Source organism: Mobula hypostoma, chromosome 5 (assembly GCF_963921235.1).
Source record: "Mobula hypostoma chromosome 5, sMobHyp1.1, whole genome shotgun sequence".
In the NCBI taxonomy this organism is placed as follows: Eukaryota; Metazoa; Chordata; class Chondrichthyes; order Myliobatiformes; family Myliobatidae; genus Mobula; species Mobula hypostoma.
The window spans coordinates 45,716,333-45,733,288 of record NC_086101.1 but is presented as its reverse complement, the minus strand read 5'-3'; the positions used below and the strand labels follow the sequence as shown (position 1 = coordinate 45,733,288).

Here is a 16,956-nt window from a genome sequence, read left to right as displayed (position 1 = left end):
CCATGGGTATACTCACTAAGAGAGATGCTGGCATCTGGTGCATGCAGCACCACCATTTGCAGGTTCCCTTCCACAACACACACCCTGCTGACTTGGAAAATTATTGTTGTTCCTTCATTGACTCTGGGTTTAAATTCAGGATTATCCTCCCTGAAGAACTGTGAGAGAGACTTCACCGGGAGTTCAGTGGTTCACTAAGACAGCTCACCAGCCATGTCTCAAGGGCAATAAGGTTATGACTCCTCAGCAGATATAACATCAGCAGTTCTTCATTGTGCTAGATATTTGCAAAAGCGAGAGAACAATCATTGATCAAACCATTCACAAGTATAAATCTGAATCATAGACAATGAGTAAGTAAATATTTTTCATATCTGGTTATAGGTTATTTTACGCACACAGGAGGAGTATACAATTCATTTTCCCTCAAAGGAAAAATGCATTTGTTAAACTTCCTTTCCCTCCCCTTGTAGCCATGTAATATTTTCCTTTTTATGTTTGTAACAAGTTCACTTCTATTTTTTTTATTAGTAAATCTGCTTCTATTACAATCCCATGTATTGCAGAATGAAATTTACTGCTTTAAAAAATAATCTTCCCTTCTGCTTGTTCTGGCAATTATTATAAATCTGTGTCCTCTGGTTACTGAGTCCATCACGAGTGGAAACAATTTATCCCTATCAACTCGATCAAAGTCCATGATAATTTTTAACACCTTTATTAAATCTTACATTAACCTTTCCTGCATCTTATTACTGCGGGGTTATTTACAATGCAATGTGCAGCAAACATTATTTTCTCAGTTGAGTTACTGCTCTAATTCCTGACAATAATTTACCTTGAATTTTTTAGTCACTCTGGTTATTTAGTGTTTTCATAAAATATTTTCAGAATTTCACAAAACGTTGAAGATTTTATATGTTTATTTTGCACCTATTTTTATGGGAGTTCACTTACTGAAAGTGGTGATTAACTCTAGGCTCTCAGTTTGTTAGAGTCCACCTTTAAACAATATTTTTGTCATAATCTAAGTAAACCATCACCCTGGATGTTCTGGCTTTACTACCCCTAAAACCTTTTGAATTATGTTGGACCAGTTTTGTTACCTGACATGCAAATGTGCTTCAAAAAGCAGCACAAAAATGTTGGAAGAAGAATGTTGGTCAGGTAGGATCAATGGAGGGAAATGGATAATTACTGTTTTAGTTTGAAGCCCTTCATCTGGACTTCAAAGACACTGTTGTTAGGTTGGTGTTTCGTCCTCAGATATAGGTACTAAATGCACATGTAGTATTGGCTGGATGCTTCACTCCCAAAATCCATTGAAATCCCAAGACTAAGAAATTGATTGTGGTTTTCAGGAAGGAGAAGTTGGGAGAACACGCACCAGTCCTCATTGAGGGGCCAGTGATGGAAAGATTGAGCAGCTTTAAGCTCCTGTGTGTCAACATCTCGGTGGATCTGTCATGGGCCCAACATATCAATATATTCACAGCCCATACTCAAAGCTCTGTCAGCCAACCCAGATGAAGAGCCTCAACCTGAAAAGTTGACTGTCTATATCCCTCCAAAGATGTTGCTTGGTCCATTGTGTTCCTCCATCGGTTTTGGTTCTACACTAAACATCTTATGATTTCTTCTCATCAGGCTTATATCAAATACCATAGTAATACCATATTTCCTTATCTCAGAGAAGGACACCATTTCAGCCCATTCTCTGCCAGCTCATAGCCCATTTCACATTAATTCTTTCTGTAAACTATTCCACCCAGATGACCATCAACTGTGAGCTTCACACATTCGAGGAATTTCATTGCACCCTGGTGTAAATGACAATAAACTAATTTGAAATCTGAAATTGGATTTTTACCCCTTGTGCTTAACACCCTGGTCCAGAGAATCACTGTCTTATTTGACAATATACATGTATATAGCTAAATGACAATAAAATTGACTTGAACTTGAACTACCACCGAACTACATATGAGGAAATAGAAGTGATCATGTAACATACCAGCCAACACACGTTTAGGTTTTGAGAGGAGAACAGAACCTCCAGAGGAAACACAGGCAGAATGTGCAAACTCCACACAGAGAGCACATAAGTCCAGGATTGAAACTGGGTCCCCAAAGCTGAGGAGTAGGAGCTCTATCAACTATACAACTGGGATGACTAATGACATCAAAATTCATGTCATTTCTTACTTTTGTCCATACTGTGAGATCTGGAGATGACGTTGTCCAGTAGGTTCTTCAGAAATCAAGAATGAGACTCAAGTTTTATGGTTATATCCATTTTATTAGCCTTTCAGCATAGTACCAGTCAGAAAGAACCAGCAAGCAATGCAAGAAAAGAGGTAACGAGTAGTAATCGAAGTAACAGAGGGCTGGAGACCCCATGTTCTCTATTTATGCCGCAAACTAGTTTAAGCTGGTGAGATAACAGGAACAATCTGTGAACAATAAGGACTATCTTTACTTACATTGCTGTGACATTTCAGGCTTACAAACAAAAAAACCTTCAAAATCCATTGAAAATTTATAGACAAGCAGGTGATTATACAAACATATACACAAGCATAATAAAAGTTAAACCAGACAAATAATGATTTAAATTGCAATTTAGACCTTAATACAGTACCCACCTAATTTCGAACAGGTGCTCCACACCACAGGGGCCAATGAACAGTCTCAGTGGAACCTGGAACATATTGAACTAGCTAGTTCCTTTTATTAAAATATTAAAGACGATATTTTCCTGACATAAATAGATCTGACCTGGCAATTTCAGAAGCCATGAAAATCTGCACACACATCCAAATGTGCTGAAACATATGTTTCTCTTTCTACAGATGTAGCCCGATCAACAAATTTTTTTCTACCATTTTCTACTTTATTTAATGTTTCATGCTGATGGCCTTAATAATGGGAAATAGTAAAGAAAGCCCAGTTTTAAGATTCATAAAAAGGGAAAAAAAACATTAGAAAGGGGAAGGTAAAACAAAGTAGAATGTTGGTGATCAAATGGAGATCAGGAGACATTGAAGTGAGTTTAGTGCAACTGAAAGAGGATGTTTAAGTTCACTGATTTAATAACATGTTATCTGCAGAACTTGAGTATAAGAAGAGATGAATAAAAACCTAAAACACGAGAAGAGCTGAAGGGAAAACTGAATACGTGAAATTACAAAAAGGCTATAATGTCTGACTATCTAAAATGTTTTGAAGTCATTGTCGTGTGTTATATGAGGAGAAGAGGGGCTGAACTCCATTCTTATGCTGAATTTCAATGTAACAGTGTAGGAGACCAAAGTCTGAGAAGAAGGTGAGAGAGAATGAAAGTGACCAGTAACTGGAAGATTAGGGTCACCCTTACAAACTGAATGAAAGTGATCTGCAAGCTAGATTACCCGGAGCCTTTGGAATTGCCAATATTCTATTGAGTAAAATTTGTTCTCAGTAATTGAGTAAAGGTTTATTCTGAATTCCATACTGGATTTGTTGGTGACTGAATGTGAGATCAATCAAGAAGTGATTCCTACATTTTTTAAATCAGGACCTCAGAATTGAGAAAAGATGATGTCAAAAGGTATAGTATTCACAATTTAACCCAAAGGAAGAAATTATTGTTGCTATTTGGGAATATTTGACTGAGACTTGTATTCTATGTTACATTTACTTTTGCACATCAGCTAATATTTTCCCAATTGTTTAAGAGAAAGACAAGCAATATATTTTTCCTTGAAAAACAGGGCAGTGAATTTGTCCTTTAATTCAGTTTAGCTTTATGATATGATTTGAGCAGCGTAGAAAATAGTTAAACTACCACAAATAATTCCCCTTGTTATGCTATGTTATTTTATTGTGATGCTATCTTGTTTCAGATGTTCTGAATTCTGAAATTTAGGACACAACTTAGTGTAGTAGTAAAGAAGTGCAGGACTATAGGAGGTGACTTTCTGATTGTTCTTGCCCTCACAGGTTGCCATAAAGCAGCACAGTGATACATCTAATAGAACCATCTATTGCAGGTTCTTAAGACCATAAGACATAGGAACAGAATTATGCCATCCTGCCCATCGAGTCTGCTCCATTATTCAACATGGCTGATTTATTTTCTCTCTCAGCCCCATTCTCCTGCCTCCTCCCCATACTATTACTATTACTATTTCTATTACTATTTATTATTTATGGTGCAACTGTAACAAAAACCAATTTCCCCCGGGATCAATAAAGTATGACTATGACTATGACTATGAACTTTGATGTGCTTACTAAATGAGTATATATCAACCTCTGCCTTAAATATGTCCAATGACTTGGCCTCCACAGCCATTGAAGGCAATAAATACCACAGATTCACCACTCTCTGGCTAAAGAAATTCCTCCTCATCTCTGTTCTAAATGAATGTCCCTCTATTCTGAGACAGTGCCTTCTGGTCCTAGACTCTCCTGCTATTGGAAACATTCTCGGAAAGTCCACTTTATCTAAGGCTTTCAATATTCGGTAGGTTTTAGTGAGATATCATGCCCCCTGCCACTTATTCTTCTAAATTAAGAACATGAGAACATAAGAAATAGGAGCAGGAGTAGACCATCTGGCCTGTCGAGCCTGCTCCGCCACTCAATAAGATCATAGTTGATCTGGCCATAGACTGATCTCCACCTACCTGTCTTTTCCCCATAATCTTTAGTTCCAACCTATGTAAAAATCTATCCAACCTTGTCTTAAATATACTTACTGAGGTAGCCTCCACTGCTTCATTGGGCAGATTCACCACTCTCTGGGAAATGCAGTTCCTCATCTCTGTCCTAAACCTATTCTCCAGAATCTAGAGGCTATATCCCTTAGTTCTAGTCTCATCTACCAGTAGAAACAACTTTCCTGCCTCTATCTTATCTATCTGTTTATTAAATTTATATGTTTCTATAAGATTTCCTCTCATTCTTAAATTCCAATGAGTACAGGCCCAGAGCCATCAAACACTCCTCAAGCATTAATCCTTTCATTCCTGGGATCGTTCTTTAACCCTCCTCTTGACCCTTTCCAATGACAGCACATTCTTTCGTAGATAGGGGCCCAGAATTATTCACAATCCTGATCACAGGTGTTGTCTGTGTGGCGTTACCATCTTCTTCCTATGACCTTTGATTTGTTGGATTTCCACCCACATACCAAAGAGATGTGAGTTGGTAGGACCAGACAACACTTAGATATGTACTAGGAAATTCTCCCTAGTACATATGTAAGTAATAGAATCTGGGGGATTGATGGGAATGAATAAGAATCACATTTATTATCACAGTGCAAACACATAAAATTACCAAAAGTTACAAAATAAATAGAGCGCAGAAAAGAAGGAAGTGTTGACAAAACTTTCAGACATCTGATAACAGAGGAATACGTTGTTTCTGAATAATTGATTGTGGGTCTTCAGTCTTCTGTGTCTCCTCGCTGATGCGAGTATTGAGAAGGGAACATGTCCTGGATGGTGAGGGTTGAGGGTCCTTAATGATGAACGCCACCATAAGACAGACAGCAGAATTAGGCTATTTGGCCCATTGATCCTGCTCCGCCATTTCATAGTGGATGATCCATTTCCCTCTCAACTCCATTCTCCTGCCTTCTCCACGTAACCTTTCATGTCCCGACTAATCAGCAACCTATCACCTTCCACCCTAAATACACCCAACGACCTGGCCTCCACAGCCACCCGCGACAACAAATTCCATAGATTCACCCCTACCTGGCTTAAGAAATTCCTCATGCTCTCTGTTCTAAGTAGATATCCCTCTATTCTGAGGCTGTGCTCTCTGGTACTAGACTCCTTCACCATAGGAAACTTCAGCTCCACATCTACTCTACCTAGGCCTTTCAACATTCAATAGGTTTCAATAAGATCCCCCCTCATTCTTCTAATTTCCAGCAAGCAAACGCCTTGAGCCATCAATCAGGCCTCATACAATAAGACTACTATTCCTGGAATCATTCTCATGAAACTCCTCTGAACCCTCTGCAATGTCAGCACACCCTTTATTAAATAAGGTGCCCAAAACTGCTCTCAATATTCCAAGTCAGGTCTCTCCAGTGCCTTATAAAGTCTCAACATTATATATGTACTTGCTTTTATATTCTAGTCCTCTCAAAATGAATGCTAACATTGCATTTGCCTTTCTCATCACTGACTCATCCTGCAAATTAACCTTTAGGGAATCCTGCAAGAGGACTCCCAAGTCTTTTGCACTTCAGATTTTTGAAATTCCTCCATTTTGAAAATAGTCTATGCTTTTCTTCCTTCAACCGAAGTGCATGACCATACATTTCTTGACACTATTCGATTGCCCACTTCATTGCCCATTCTCCTAGTCTGTCTAAGTCCTTATGTAGCCTCTCTGCTTCCTCAGCACTACCTCTTCTTCAACCTATCTTCATATTGTCTGCAAACTTAGCCACAAAGCCATCAATTACTTCATCCATGTCATTGATATACAATGTGAAAAAGAAGCAGTCCCAACACTGACCTCTGCGGAGCACTATTGGTCACCAGCAGCCAATCAGGTTCATTACACAACATCCAATCCAGATTAGTTTATCTCCCTAGTGGGCTCAGCCACAAGCTGCTGTGAAAAGCTTGTGTATATTGAAATATGCCATGATTGTAACTTTCCCTTTTGAGGTGCCTTTTCTATCTCCCATTGTAATGTGTATCATCCTGGCTACTGTTCTGAGGTCTGTATATAACTTACTCCTTCTAAGTACAGTACTGTATTTTATTTCAGTTTTTACCAACAAATCAACACCACCTTCTCTGCCTACCTGCCTGTCCTTTCGATGCAATGTGTATCCTTGGATATTAGGCTCCCAACTACAATCGTCTTTTTGCCATGACTCAGTGATATTCACAATGTCATACCTGCTAATCTCTAAATTTGCTACAAGATCATCTACCTTATTCCCTATGTGGCATGCATTCAAATAATAACACCTTCTGTCCTGTATTCACCCTTTTCAATTTTGTTCCTCTTTTACACTACAACTCCTCCCACTGACTGCAATTTTGCCCTATCACCTGCCTGTGCTTCCTGACAGTCTCACTGCAGCTGCCTCTGCTAGTAACCAACAGACCTTTCACTCCAGTTCCAATCCACCTGCCAAAATAGTTTAAACCCTACGCAACAGGTCTAGCAAACCTGCCCTCAAGCATATTTTTGCCCCTCATGTTCAAGTGTAACCCGTCCCTTTGGTACAGGTGGTACCTTCCCCAGAAGAGATCCCAGTGATACAGAAATCTGAAATCCTGCCCCCTGCATCAGTTTCTAAGCCTTGCATTCATCTGCCAAATCATCTTTTTCTTACCCTCACTAGCATGTGGCATAGGCAGCAATCCAGAGATTGCTCTCCTGCAGCCCTGCTTTCAGTTTTTTGCCTAGCTCCCTAAGTTCTCTCTTCAGGGTTTCCTCACTTTTCCTTGCTATGTCATTGTTGCCGATGTGTACCAGGACTTCTGATTGCTCCCCCTCCACCTTCGGAATGCTGTAGACCCAGTCTGAGACATCCATGACCTTGGCACCCGGGAGGCAAAATACCATCTGAGCTTCTCTATCACGTCTAACTTGGGGCACTGTCTCTTAGAGCTGTCCTCAGTGGTGGAGTGGATTATGTCCGTGATTGAGCTGACTGAGCCTGTACACGCTGTAGCCTCTTGCAATCCTATGCATTGGAGCTTCCATTGCAGGCTGTGTCGCAACCAATCAGAATGTTCTCCACCACACATCTGTAGCAATTTGCAAGAGTCTATATCTCCTTAACTTCCTAATGGAGTAGAACCACTGACATGCCTTATTCCTGATTACCTCAATGTGGGGAGAATTTTTTTTTAAATAGCATTAATGTATGATTAGTGTAAGTGGGAGTCTAATGTTCAATCATGGGGGAGTGGAGGGGTGCATTAAAGGACCTGTTCTGAAGCTGTATCTCTATGATTTAAAGACAGTATAACTCTAAAACTTCCCAATGTTGAATAGCAGATTTCTGCCTGGAATCCTGGGCAACGTTTTAGACCACTTTTAATATTTACCTTTAAGGATCTGGGCATCAGTTTATTTGACAAGTGTTTATTGTCCACGCTTAATTGCCCTTGGATTGATGGGCTTGCTAAGTCATTTCAGAGGGCATTTAAGCATCAGTCGCATTGGTAGGTCTGGAGTCCAGTCCACTTAAGGATGATAAGCTTTCTTCACTGAATTCTCTGGTGATCCAGTATTGAACCAACAATCCAGTCATTTTTGTGGCCATCATAAATAAGATTAGCTGAGATTACAGATTATTATTTGAATTTAATTGGTTGGATTTAAATCCAGACTCCTGCTGTTCAAGTAATTTAAACACGCTCCACCATTGCGCATTGTTGACATCACAAAGATCTGGTCACTATCATTTGCAGCAATACACAAAATGCCAGAGGTACTCAACTGGTCAGGCAGCATCTGTAGAGGGGAATGGACAGTCACTGTTTCAGGTTGAGACTATTGAACTGGACTTGAAATGTTGATTGTCTATTTCCCTCCACAGATGCTGACTCACCCATTGAATTCGTACAGAATTTTGTGGGTTGCTCTGGATTTCAGTATTTGCATTCTTTTGTGTCTTAATTATCATTTGCAGTTAAGTATATATCAACACATGTATTTCAATCATTGCACCAGTGGCATTGCTTCAAAAGAAATATTTCATTGCCTGTAAAGTCATTTGGATAGACCTGAAGTTATGTTTGTAAAAATATTTCTTTTATCGACTAGAACTCAATGGAAGAAGATCTACGTTGAATATACTTTGGTTAGCCTTCAGGTTTTACCACAATAGTTTTGAATAATTTGTTACTAGTTGTCTAATTTTGTGTTGATAGGGTCTACTGAAGGTTGCCATCGACAATGCCAGGGCCCAGGAAAAGCAAGTGCAACTTGAAAAGACGGAGTTAAAGATGGAACTGTTCAGGGAGCGGGAGATGAGGGAAAGCTTGGAGAAGCAGTTAGCCGTTGAGCAGAAAAACAGAGGTAGGTTGTGGAAAGATTTCGTTTTTGCACTTGTGACAAAGGAATAAAACCCAGCACAAGAGTGAGCTGCTCTACTTGGTCACTGTTCTATTACAAATGTTCTTCACTACTGTGACCATCTTCCATATTGGATGGTCAGCCAGCACTGAGACTCTTGCCCATAAACTGTCTTTCACAACTTAAATGTCAAAGGAATTTCTGCCGAGTTTAAATGTCCTTGATAACCAGGCATGTATAAACAAAGGAGTTAAATATTTACCACAAGTTATTTCAAAAGTTAAAGAAAATCAGTTAAAATATCTCTTGTGATAGAAATGAATTCAATCATTACAATTAATTGAAACAAATCACTTTGGCTGAAACCACCTTTCCTCTCAAGCTCATGAAGGTTGAGCAGTACTACATACGCTTTGGCCGACGTGAAGTTATGTGGCTAGTCATGTGCACCCTAAACCTAAAGTGATGGCGTCACCTACTATACTTAGTGGTGATTAAATTAGATAATCAACTGGGCCAGATTCTGTCTGCTGGCTCATTCTTGACTTCCACATTGCAATGATAAAGCAGTACAAACCAGTGCCCAGCAGGTGACTAACTTGTTCAGGAGCCCATTGCGGGCATATCATAAAAAATTACCTCAGACTGATTTGTGTCACTCTTCCAGCAATAATCCAGAAGCGGTTAAAGAAAGAGAAGAAAGCAAAGAGGAAATTGCAAGAAGCTCTTGAATTTGAGACCAAGCGACGAGAACAAGCTGAGCAGACATTAAAACAAGCTGCCTCTGCGGACAACCTCAGAGGCATGAACGGTAGGAGCTGAACTCAGTCTAATGTTCCTGGGTAGATTCTTCAACCCTACCAATCTCTGGTAAACTTTGCTCCAATGGAGGCCTGATTAACATAGCCACTACTATTTGTTCTTTTGGTGTTACCCATCCAACCCATTCCCAAACGTTCTCCATTGTTCTCTTCTCTGTAAACTTCAACTGGTCTCAAATGTTTCATACGGACTGCAGACTCACACTATTTTGTGTACCTATTTTGTATCTGAGCTTTAGTTGGTTCTTAAATAATACTTCTGCTTAAAATGTGTCCTTTTTCTCAAACCTCTTTCTATTCTTAGCTTTCTATAATCTTCCCAATTTCTGATACTTTTCTTCTCTAATTAAAGTCATTTGATAATTTCACAGTTTGCTTACTCTTTCCACCACTGGCCACTGTGCCCTTAATTCACAAAGACCCTTTGATCCAGCATTCCTACCCTAAAGGTCTTCATTTCTTTCTATGCCTCTTTCCTCCTTTAAAATGTCCATTATAATAGAGAGGAACAAACAACCTGCTGAGGAATTCAGAACTCAATGGGTCAAGCAGCATCTGTGGGGGAGAGAGGAACTGCTAACCATCTGGGTCTGACTGTGCCATCAGTCCTGATGTATTGTTCTGACCCAAAAGATTGACAGTTCCTTCTCCCCTCACAGATGCTGCTCAACCTGTTGAGATCCCCCAGCAGATTGTTGCTACAGATTCCAGCACTTGCAGTTTCTTGGGTCTCCTTTAAAGTACACTGTTTATCCATTCTTTAGATAAGTAACAATAATGCATGATGGCCTTAACTTTTGTTTGAATTGCCCCTTATTTACTCCTCCCCATTCTTCCCATTTTGAAGGTGTAAAATATATGGACGATATCAGTATTGCAGTATTTTGATAACGAGCCATCGAGTCATAGAGAAGTACAGCACAGAAACAGACCGAAGGCCCATCCAGTCCATGCCAAAACCATTTAAGCTGCCTACTCTCATCGACTTGCACCAGGGCCATAGCTCTCCATATCCCTACTATCCCACCTATCCAAACTTTTCTTAACAGATGAAGTAGAGCTTGTGTGGACCACTTGTGCTGGCAGCTCATTCCATGCTCTCACAACCCTCTGAGTGAAGACATTTCCCCATAAGCTTCTCACCTTTCACTCTTAAGCCACAACCTCTGGTTGTAGTCCCATCCAACCTCAGTGAAAAAGGCCAGCTTGCATTTACCCTATCTATATCCTTCTTAATTTTGTATGCCTGGTGGAGTAGCCTTATTGAGAGAAGGAACAACAAGGCATTATAGGACATTGCATTTTGGAACATGTGCGACTTTAATAATTCTAACCCACATAAAATGCTAGAGGAATTCTGAAGATCAGGCAGTAGCTATAAAAAGGAATAAACAAGTTGACTGTTTATTCCTTTCCAGAGATGCTGCCTGACCACCTGAGTTCCTTTAGCATATTGTGTGGGTTACTCTTGATTTCCAAAATCTACAGAATCTCCTGTGTTTACCACTTTAATAACAACTGTCTGGCTTCACTATCTCAAAGTAAACTGAATAATGGGAGGGTATTTTGTACAAGTTCTAGTTTAAAAACTGATCTGAGTATTCTGATCTGCTTTTGATAGATTCAGTGACCCAGGAGCTGGAGGCTGATCGCAGCACTGGGCGAACAGATGCTGAAAGGACAATACAAGGTACTTGCTGGCAACAACAATAAATCTAGTTCCCCGCTACCCAGTCCGCTTTGCTTTCCCTTGTAATTCAAGCATACAGGATTCCAGTGCAGTTTTGTTAAAGCAAGTTCTGGCAAGGTCAATCCTAGTCAGCGTGCTTAGACAGAGTACAAGTTGACCCAAAATCAAAATATTTGCTGTTAAAAGTCGCTAATGCCTTCAAAAGTCACTAATTCAGTATTAAGTGTGTGTAACCAATGGGTAATTTCCCTGTCAATCAAACTTGGTAACCATGCCATGTTCAGTATCTGATATTGATCTAATACCATAATGTCTCTAAACTATCACAACAATATTCTAGAGAAATTACTTTTACGGGAAGAGGTTTCTGACTTCCCTAACTGAACTCTTTGCTATGTAATTTGAGTTTGAATTTGACTGCTTTAAAAGAGAAGATTTGTCAGAATTCATATGTCATGTCCAAATTCTAATTCATTCGCTGATGCACTAGTAGCAACACATTGACTGTCAAAATAAACTTAACTGTGATTTCAGGTTTTTGCAGTCCCAGGACATCACAAATTCCCTTCTGGATAATGAAATTTATTTCTAAATGCACTTGAAATGAAAGAAATGTGATAGCCATCAAGCTCCCACTGAAAAATAGCTGGATGATCAGATCTCTATTATTTGGTGATACAGTAATCTATAGTGACTACTTTACCAGGAAGGACTCCTCTCTTCAAAAGAGTTCCTTTACCTCTGCCTGAGAGAGAAGAGAGGGCCACTCTTGGCGTACATTCCACTCAAAGCATATCCTGTTCAGCAAAATCATCTCTTCAGATCTTTAACTCCATAAGTCTCTGTAATCTTTCACAAGATCTCTACTCTCCCAATTCTGGTCAGTTGATCAAAACCAAAGTTAATCACTTTACCAGTGACAGCTTTACTTGCAATTAACATAGCCCTTGATGCTCAAATTTCCTCGCTATCATTCCTTCCGCAGTTGAATTTTATCTTTTTGTTCAAGCACTTGGCCTACCTCCACTCCTATCTCCGAGAGGTTAGACAGCTAATCTTTTTTGGTAATTCTTCTGTGAAGCAGATTGCACTGTGCATTTCCTCAGTCTCACCCCAAAAAAATAACCCATGGCAGAATCCAAAGAAGAAAATGAAACATGTTTTCCTTACTCTGCTGGTCACTATCCACTCTGGTTACATGACAATACTCATGGGAGCTTGCTATACCACATGTCTCTGTATTGCAAGAATGATCAGCTTCAAAGATACTTTGTTGGGCATGTAGAAATGAGACTGTGGCTTCTTCATTATGTCACGGAGATTCTTAGAGTTGCATAGAGGTGTTTCAGCCCATTCCCTTCATGTCATTACTAATCCTGCTTACCTGCATTAATTCAACTTCCCTCTTTGCCTTGCTCATTCAAGTACGTCCCTAGATGCCTCTTAAATCCCGTTCTTGACTCTATCACTTCCTGTGGCAGTTCATTTCAGATACCAACTGCATTTTGTTTTTATCCCTCAGATCTCCTTTGAATCTCCTCCCCCTCCAATTAAACCTGTGCGCTTTAGTTTTAGGCACCCCCTATCATCGGAAACAGACTTTGGCTATCAATGCCTCTCACAATATTACGGTATATTCTTCTATCATGTCAGTACTTAACTTCCTTTTCTCCAAGGCAATACTCCCATGGTAGCTGCACACACACACACACACACACACACACACACACACACACACACACACACACTCTCTCTCTCTCTCTCTCTCTCTCTCTCTCTTCCTGAACCCATTTCCAATTCTGAAATAACTGAAAAGTATCTTATTAAGTTTCATCTTCCTTGATAATTTATTAATTGCTGTATTCAGTGACTTAATCCATCATGCAATATCTGCAGATTGTTGGAATGACAGGCCTCTCCTTATCCTGAAATATGTCAGTTGTCCCATTCCTGCAGGAACACAATAGTGTGAAATGACATATACCTCCCTTTCCTCTGATGCTTCACGACCTGCTGAGTATCTGAGCTGCTTTCTTCATTCTGTTTGCTTTCCTCCCCCACTTACAGAGAGTTTTGATCACCAGATATATTTTCACTTTTTACACTTACTTTAATGTGGTTCCTGTTCCGTAGATTGTAGTTGGTGTTCTTCATAGTTCTGGTATATTTCCTAAATTAGCTCTGTCAGTGGTCCCACTATTTGGTTTCCTTAAAGTAAGTAGCCCAGTTAATAGTTTATTATTGTCAAATACATCAAGATACAGTGAAAACTTTATTTTGCATACTTTATGAGTAATGTACCATGTAGACAATTGCAAAACATAAGCATATTGAGGTAGTACAAGAAAATATATAATAAAAATGCAGAGTGGAATGGTAGAATTACAGAAAAAGTACAATGCAGGTAGACAAATCAGTACTTGATCAGGTAAATCAATACAGGTATAATGAATAGCAACACACACAAAATGCTGGTCAAACACAGCAGGCCAAGAAAACGTACAGTCAACATTTCGGGCTGAGACCCTTTGTCAGGACTGAAGATCTCTTCCAATAGATTTTACCTGGCCTGCTGTGTTCCACCAGCATTTTGTGTGTGTTGCTTGAATTTCCAGCATCTACAGATTTTCTCGTGTTTGAGCAGTGTTACGTACCCCGTAACTGGGTTGCCAAACCAGCAGAAATGGATCACTCAGTTGGAGTCTGGAGTACTAGAACTAAGAAAGTTTTATTAAAGAAACAAGCAACACAGTAATCGAAAGGATAATAAATGCAACAATTCAACAATGATAACCACACATGTGCACAGAATTAAGATAACAGCATCAATCAAGCTCTATCGTTGTCTAGGGGCAAATGACCAATTTCAAAATGACTCAAAGTTCAGTCCAGTTTAGTAGTTCAGTTCGCAGTAATCGTTGCCATGGCGGTGGACAACGTGGGGGAAGAGAGACATAGAATAGGAACAACTCATCATTCAGCACAGCTTCACTCACAGACCAGCGAGATGGCTCACAAACAGCATTTGGGCGGGTCCTTGGTGATGTCACCTGAGGTCACCGACTGTGACCCCTCCTCCAGATGCGGTCGATCCTCTGCAGTGAACCCGGCACCCAGGCAAGGGCGGACACACACCGGGTTCCCGCTGATCGTACCTTTCCACCCTTGTCGTTGTCTGGGACTTCTCACCCACTCGTGAGAAGCGCACCGCTTCCAGGGTCTCGTTACCTCGGGTGGCGTGTGTGTCTGTCTTAGCGAACCTGTCCCTTTTTATCCCCCTGCTGGGGTATCGCCTGTCCATCACTTCAAACAGTTCAGGGTTCAAAGGGGGGAGCCGCTCCAGACAGCTCTTCCTCCCACATCCCTTCATTACACATCTCCAGACGCTGCTCCATTGTTCCTTATCTCTCCTTCCCCTGAGGGCAGGTGGCAGACCAACTGCTGATGCCACTGATGCTAGCCCAGGCCAGCAAACATCTTAATTTTATGTGTATTCTCGTAACACTTCCCCCCTTTAAGGATTTTTACCGGGAGGTAAAAATTACAAACATGACTACATTATCTGATACATACACAATATACATCTTTAACAGTTATTTAGCTAATACAGAGAATTTGAAGCTGTCAACACCTTGACAGACAGTCATCACATTTTCTGTTCCTTTTACACGTGTTATTAATAATCCCTTAGACCAGGCTCCAACTCAGCAAACTTCATAGTGGCCAAAAACACTGATGAATTGCGACCAATGTAACCTCTCATTTGGTTTTGTCCCGGACCACAACAACAAGGGTCGTCCCATTCCGACTCAATTTTCCCTCGCAAGGGCTTAGTAGGAGGGGGACGGGTATTGACCGCAGAGTTATTGCAAAACTTCCTGCAGTACCCCACCATCTCCAAAAGCCTTCTGAGGGCCCTCTTGTCTGTCGGGGTTGGGAGGTCAGCGATAGCCTGCACTGTAGCTTGCATCACTGCCAGCTGCCCCTGTGTCACCACAATTCCCAGGTAAGTGACATTCGTGTGGCCGAATTCATTTTTTCCAAGGTTCACTATCAAGCTGGCTTCAGACAGCCGTGTTAAATTGCCAATACACACCTCTGTGTTCATCAGCCCTTTAGTCACTGAGTTACTCAAAAAATATGGGTGTTGTTTACTTGGCCGCCCTATTGTAACAGACATAACCCAACGTCCCAGTTCTTTGCATTTCCTCGGGACAATCAAACACATGGGTGCGAGTCGTTTAATTACTCCTTCGGGGATTAAGGGAGAGACCTTATCAGTAGACCTGGCCAAAACAATAGCCTTCTCCCATCTGACCGATCCCATCCTAATCTTTTCAAAATGGTTTTTTCCTCTTATCAAGGGGCCCCTAGCTTCATTGATTTCCACGCTAACACCGACTAGGTTTGTTAGCATATCAAAAGCCGGTGACCGTCTCAGTTCGCGTCGGTCATGATCAATAACATTCTTCCCCCTGGGCAGTCGGTAAATCTCTTTCATGATTCCACCAACTGTTTCCTCCAGCACCGCAAAATGTCCACCGGGGGGTACCTCGTGGGCCATGTTAAAAACCTCATCCCCATAACTCTTTTGCACCACCCCCCACTCCTCATCTGCGGATACTGTCCTTGATTTCCCTTTCTTCCTTAGCACTTCCTCATCCGCACAATAGCCTACTAGTTCCCTTGTCAAGGCTGTGTCAGAGAGAGCTGTCTCTGCAAAACCCATCAGCCCCTCGTCTCGCTCCTGCGTCTGCACAAATTCTTTCCTGGCTACTGCTACGTCCGTCCCAGCTCCCTCACTACCTCTTATCTCACTACACCCTGTCTCATACAAGGTTGGCAGAAATGTTTCAGCCAAATTCACCATCGCGGGCGGGGCCTCCATGCTGGCAGGCTGACCCGTCAATCTCACGACTGGGAACACGATTCCTCCGGCGATGTCATTACCGAGCAAGACTTCCACGTCTTTCATCGGTAATTCGGACCTCACCCCGATCGTGACTAGTCCAGAGACCAGGTTGCTCTGTAAATGTATCTGGTGCAAAGGGACTGACTCTGTCCCTTCCCCAACACCTTTGACCTCTACCTCCCCAGTCTGGGTCTCTGAGCTAAACTCTAATACACTCTTCAGTATTAGTGACTGACACGCTCCCGTGTCTCTCCAGATCCGCACTGGAACTGGTTTTAACCTCTTTTTCACTGACACCAGTCCGGCCGAGATAAACCTCTCGCGCCCTTCCTGGACTTTTTCAGACCTGTCCTTCCCTAGCGGTTCGCTTAACAGCTCAATACAGCCATTCAAAATTTCCGCTTTTCCTTTCCCCGTCTCCTTCCTTGGGGCAAAGCACCTGGACGCAAAGTGTCCGACTTTCCCACAATTATAACAGACGA

General features: G+C 41.1%; 1 protein-coding gene across 4 annotated transcripts in view; it reads left to right on the top strand.

Moving 5' to 3' along the window:
• The window catches only part of LOC134346787 (dachshund homolog 1-like), a 586,859-nt gene that overhangs the window by 528,515 nt on the left and 41,388 nt on the right, over positions 1-16,956 (top strand). For all 4 annotated transcript variants that reach the window (XM_063048437.1, XM_063048436.1, XM_063048439.1 and 1 more), the window contains 3 exons: positions 8,907-9,054; positions 9,719-9,862; positions 11,494-11,562. In XM_063048437.1, coding sequence (XP_062904507.1) covers positions 8,907-9,054; positions 9,719-9,862; positions 11,494-11,562 — 361 coding nt within the window. The remainder of the gene's footprint in view (positions 1-8,906; positions 9,055-9,718; positions 9,863-11,493; positions 11,563-16,956) is intronic.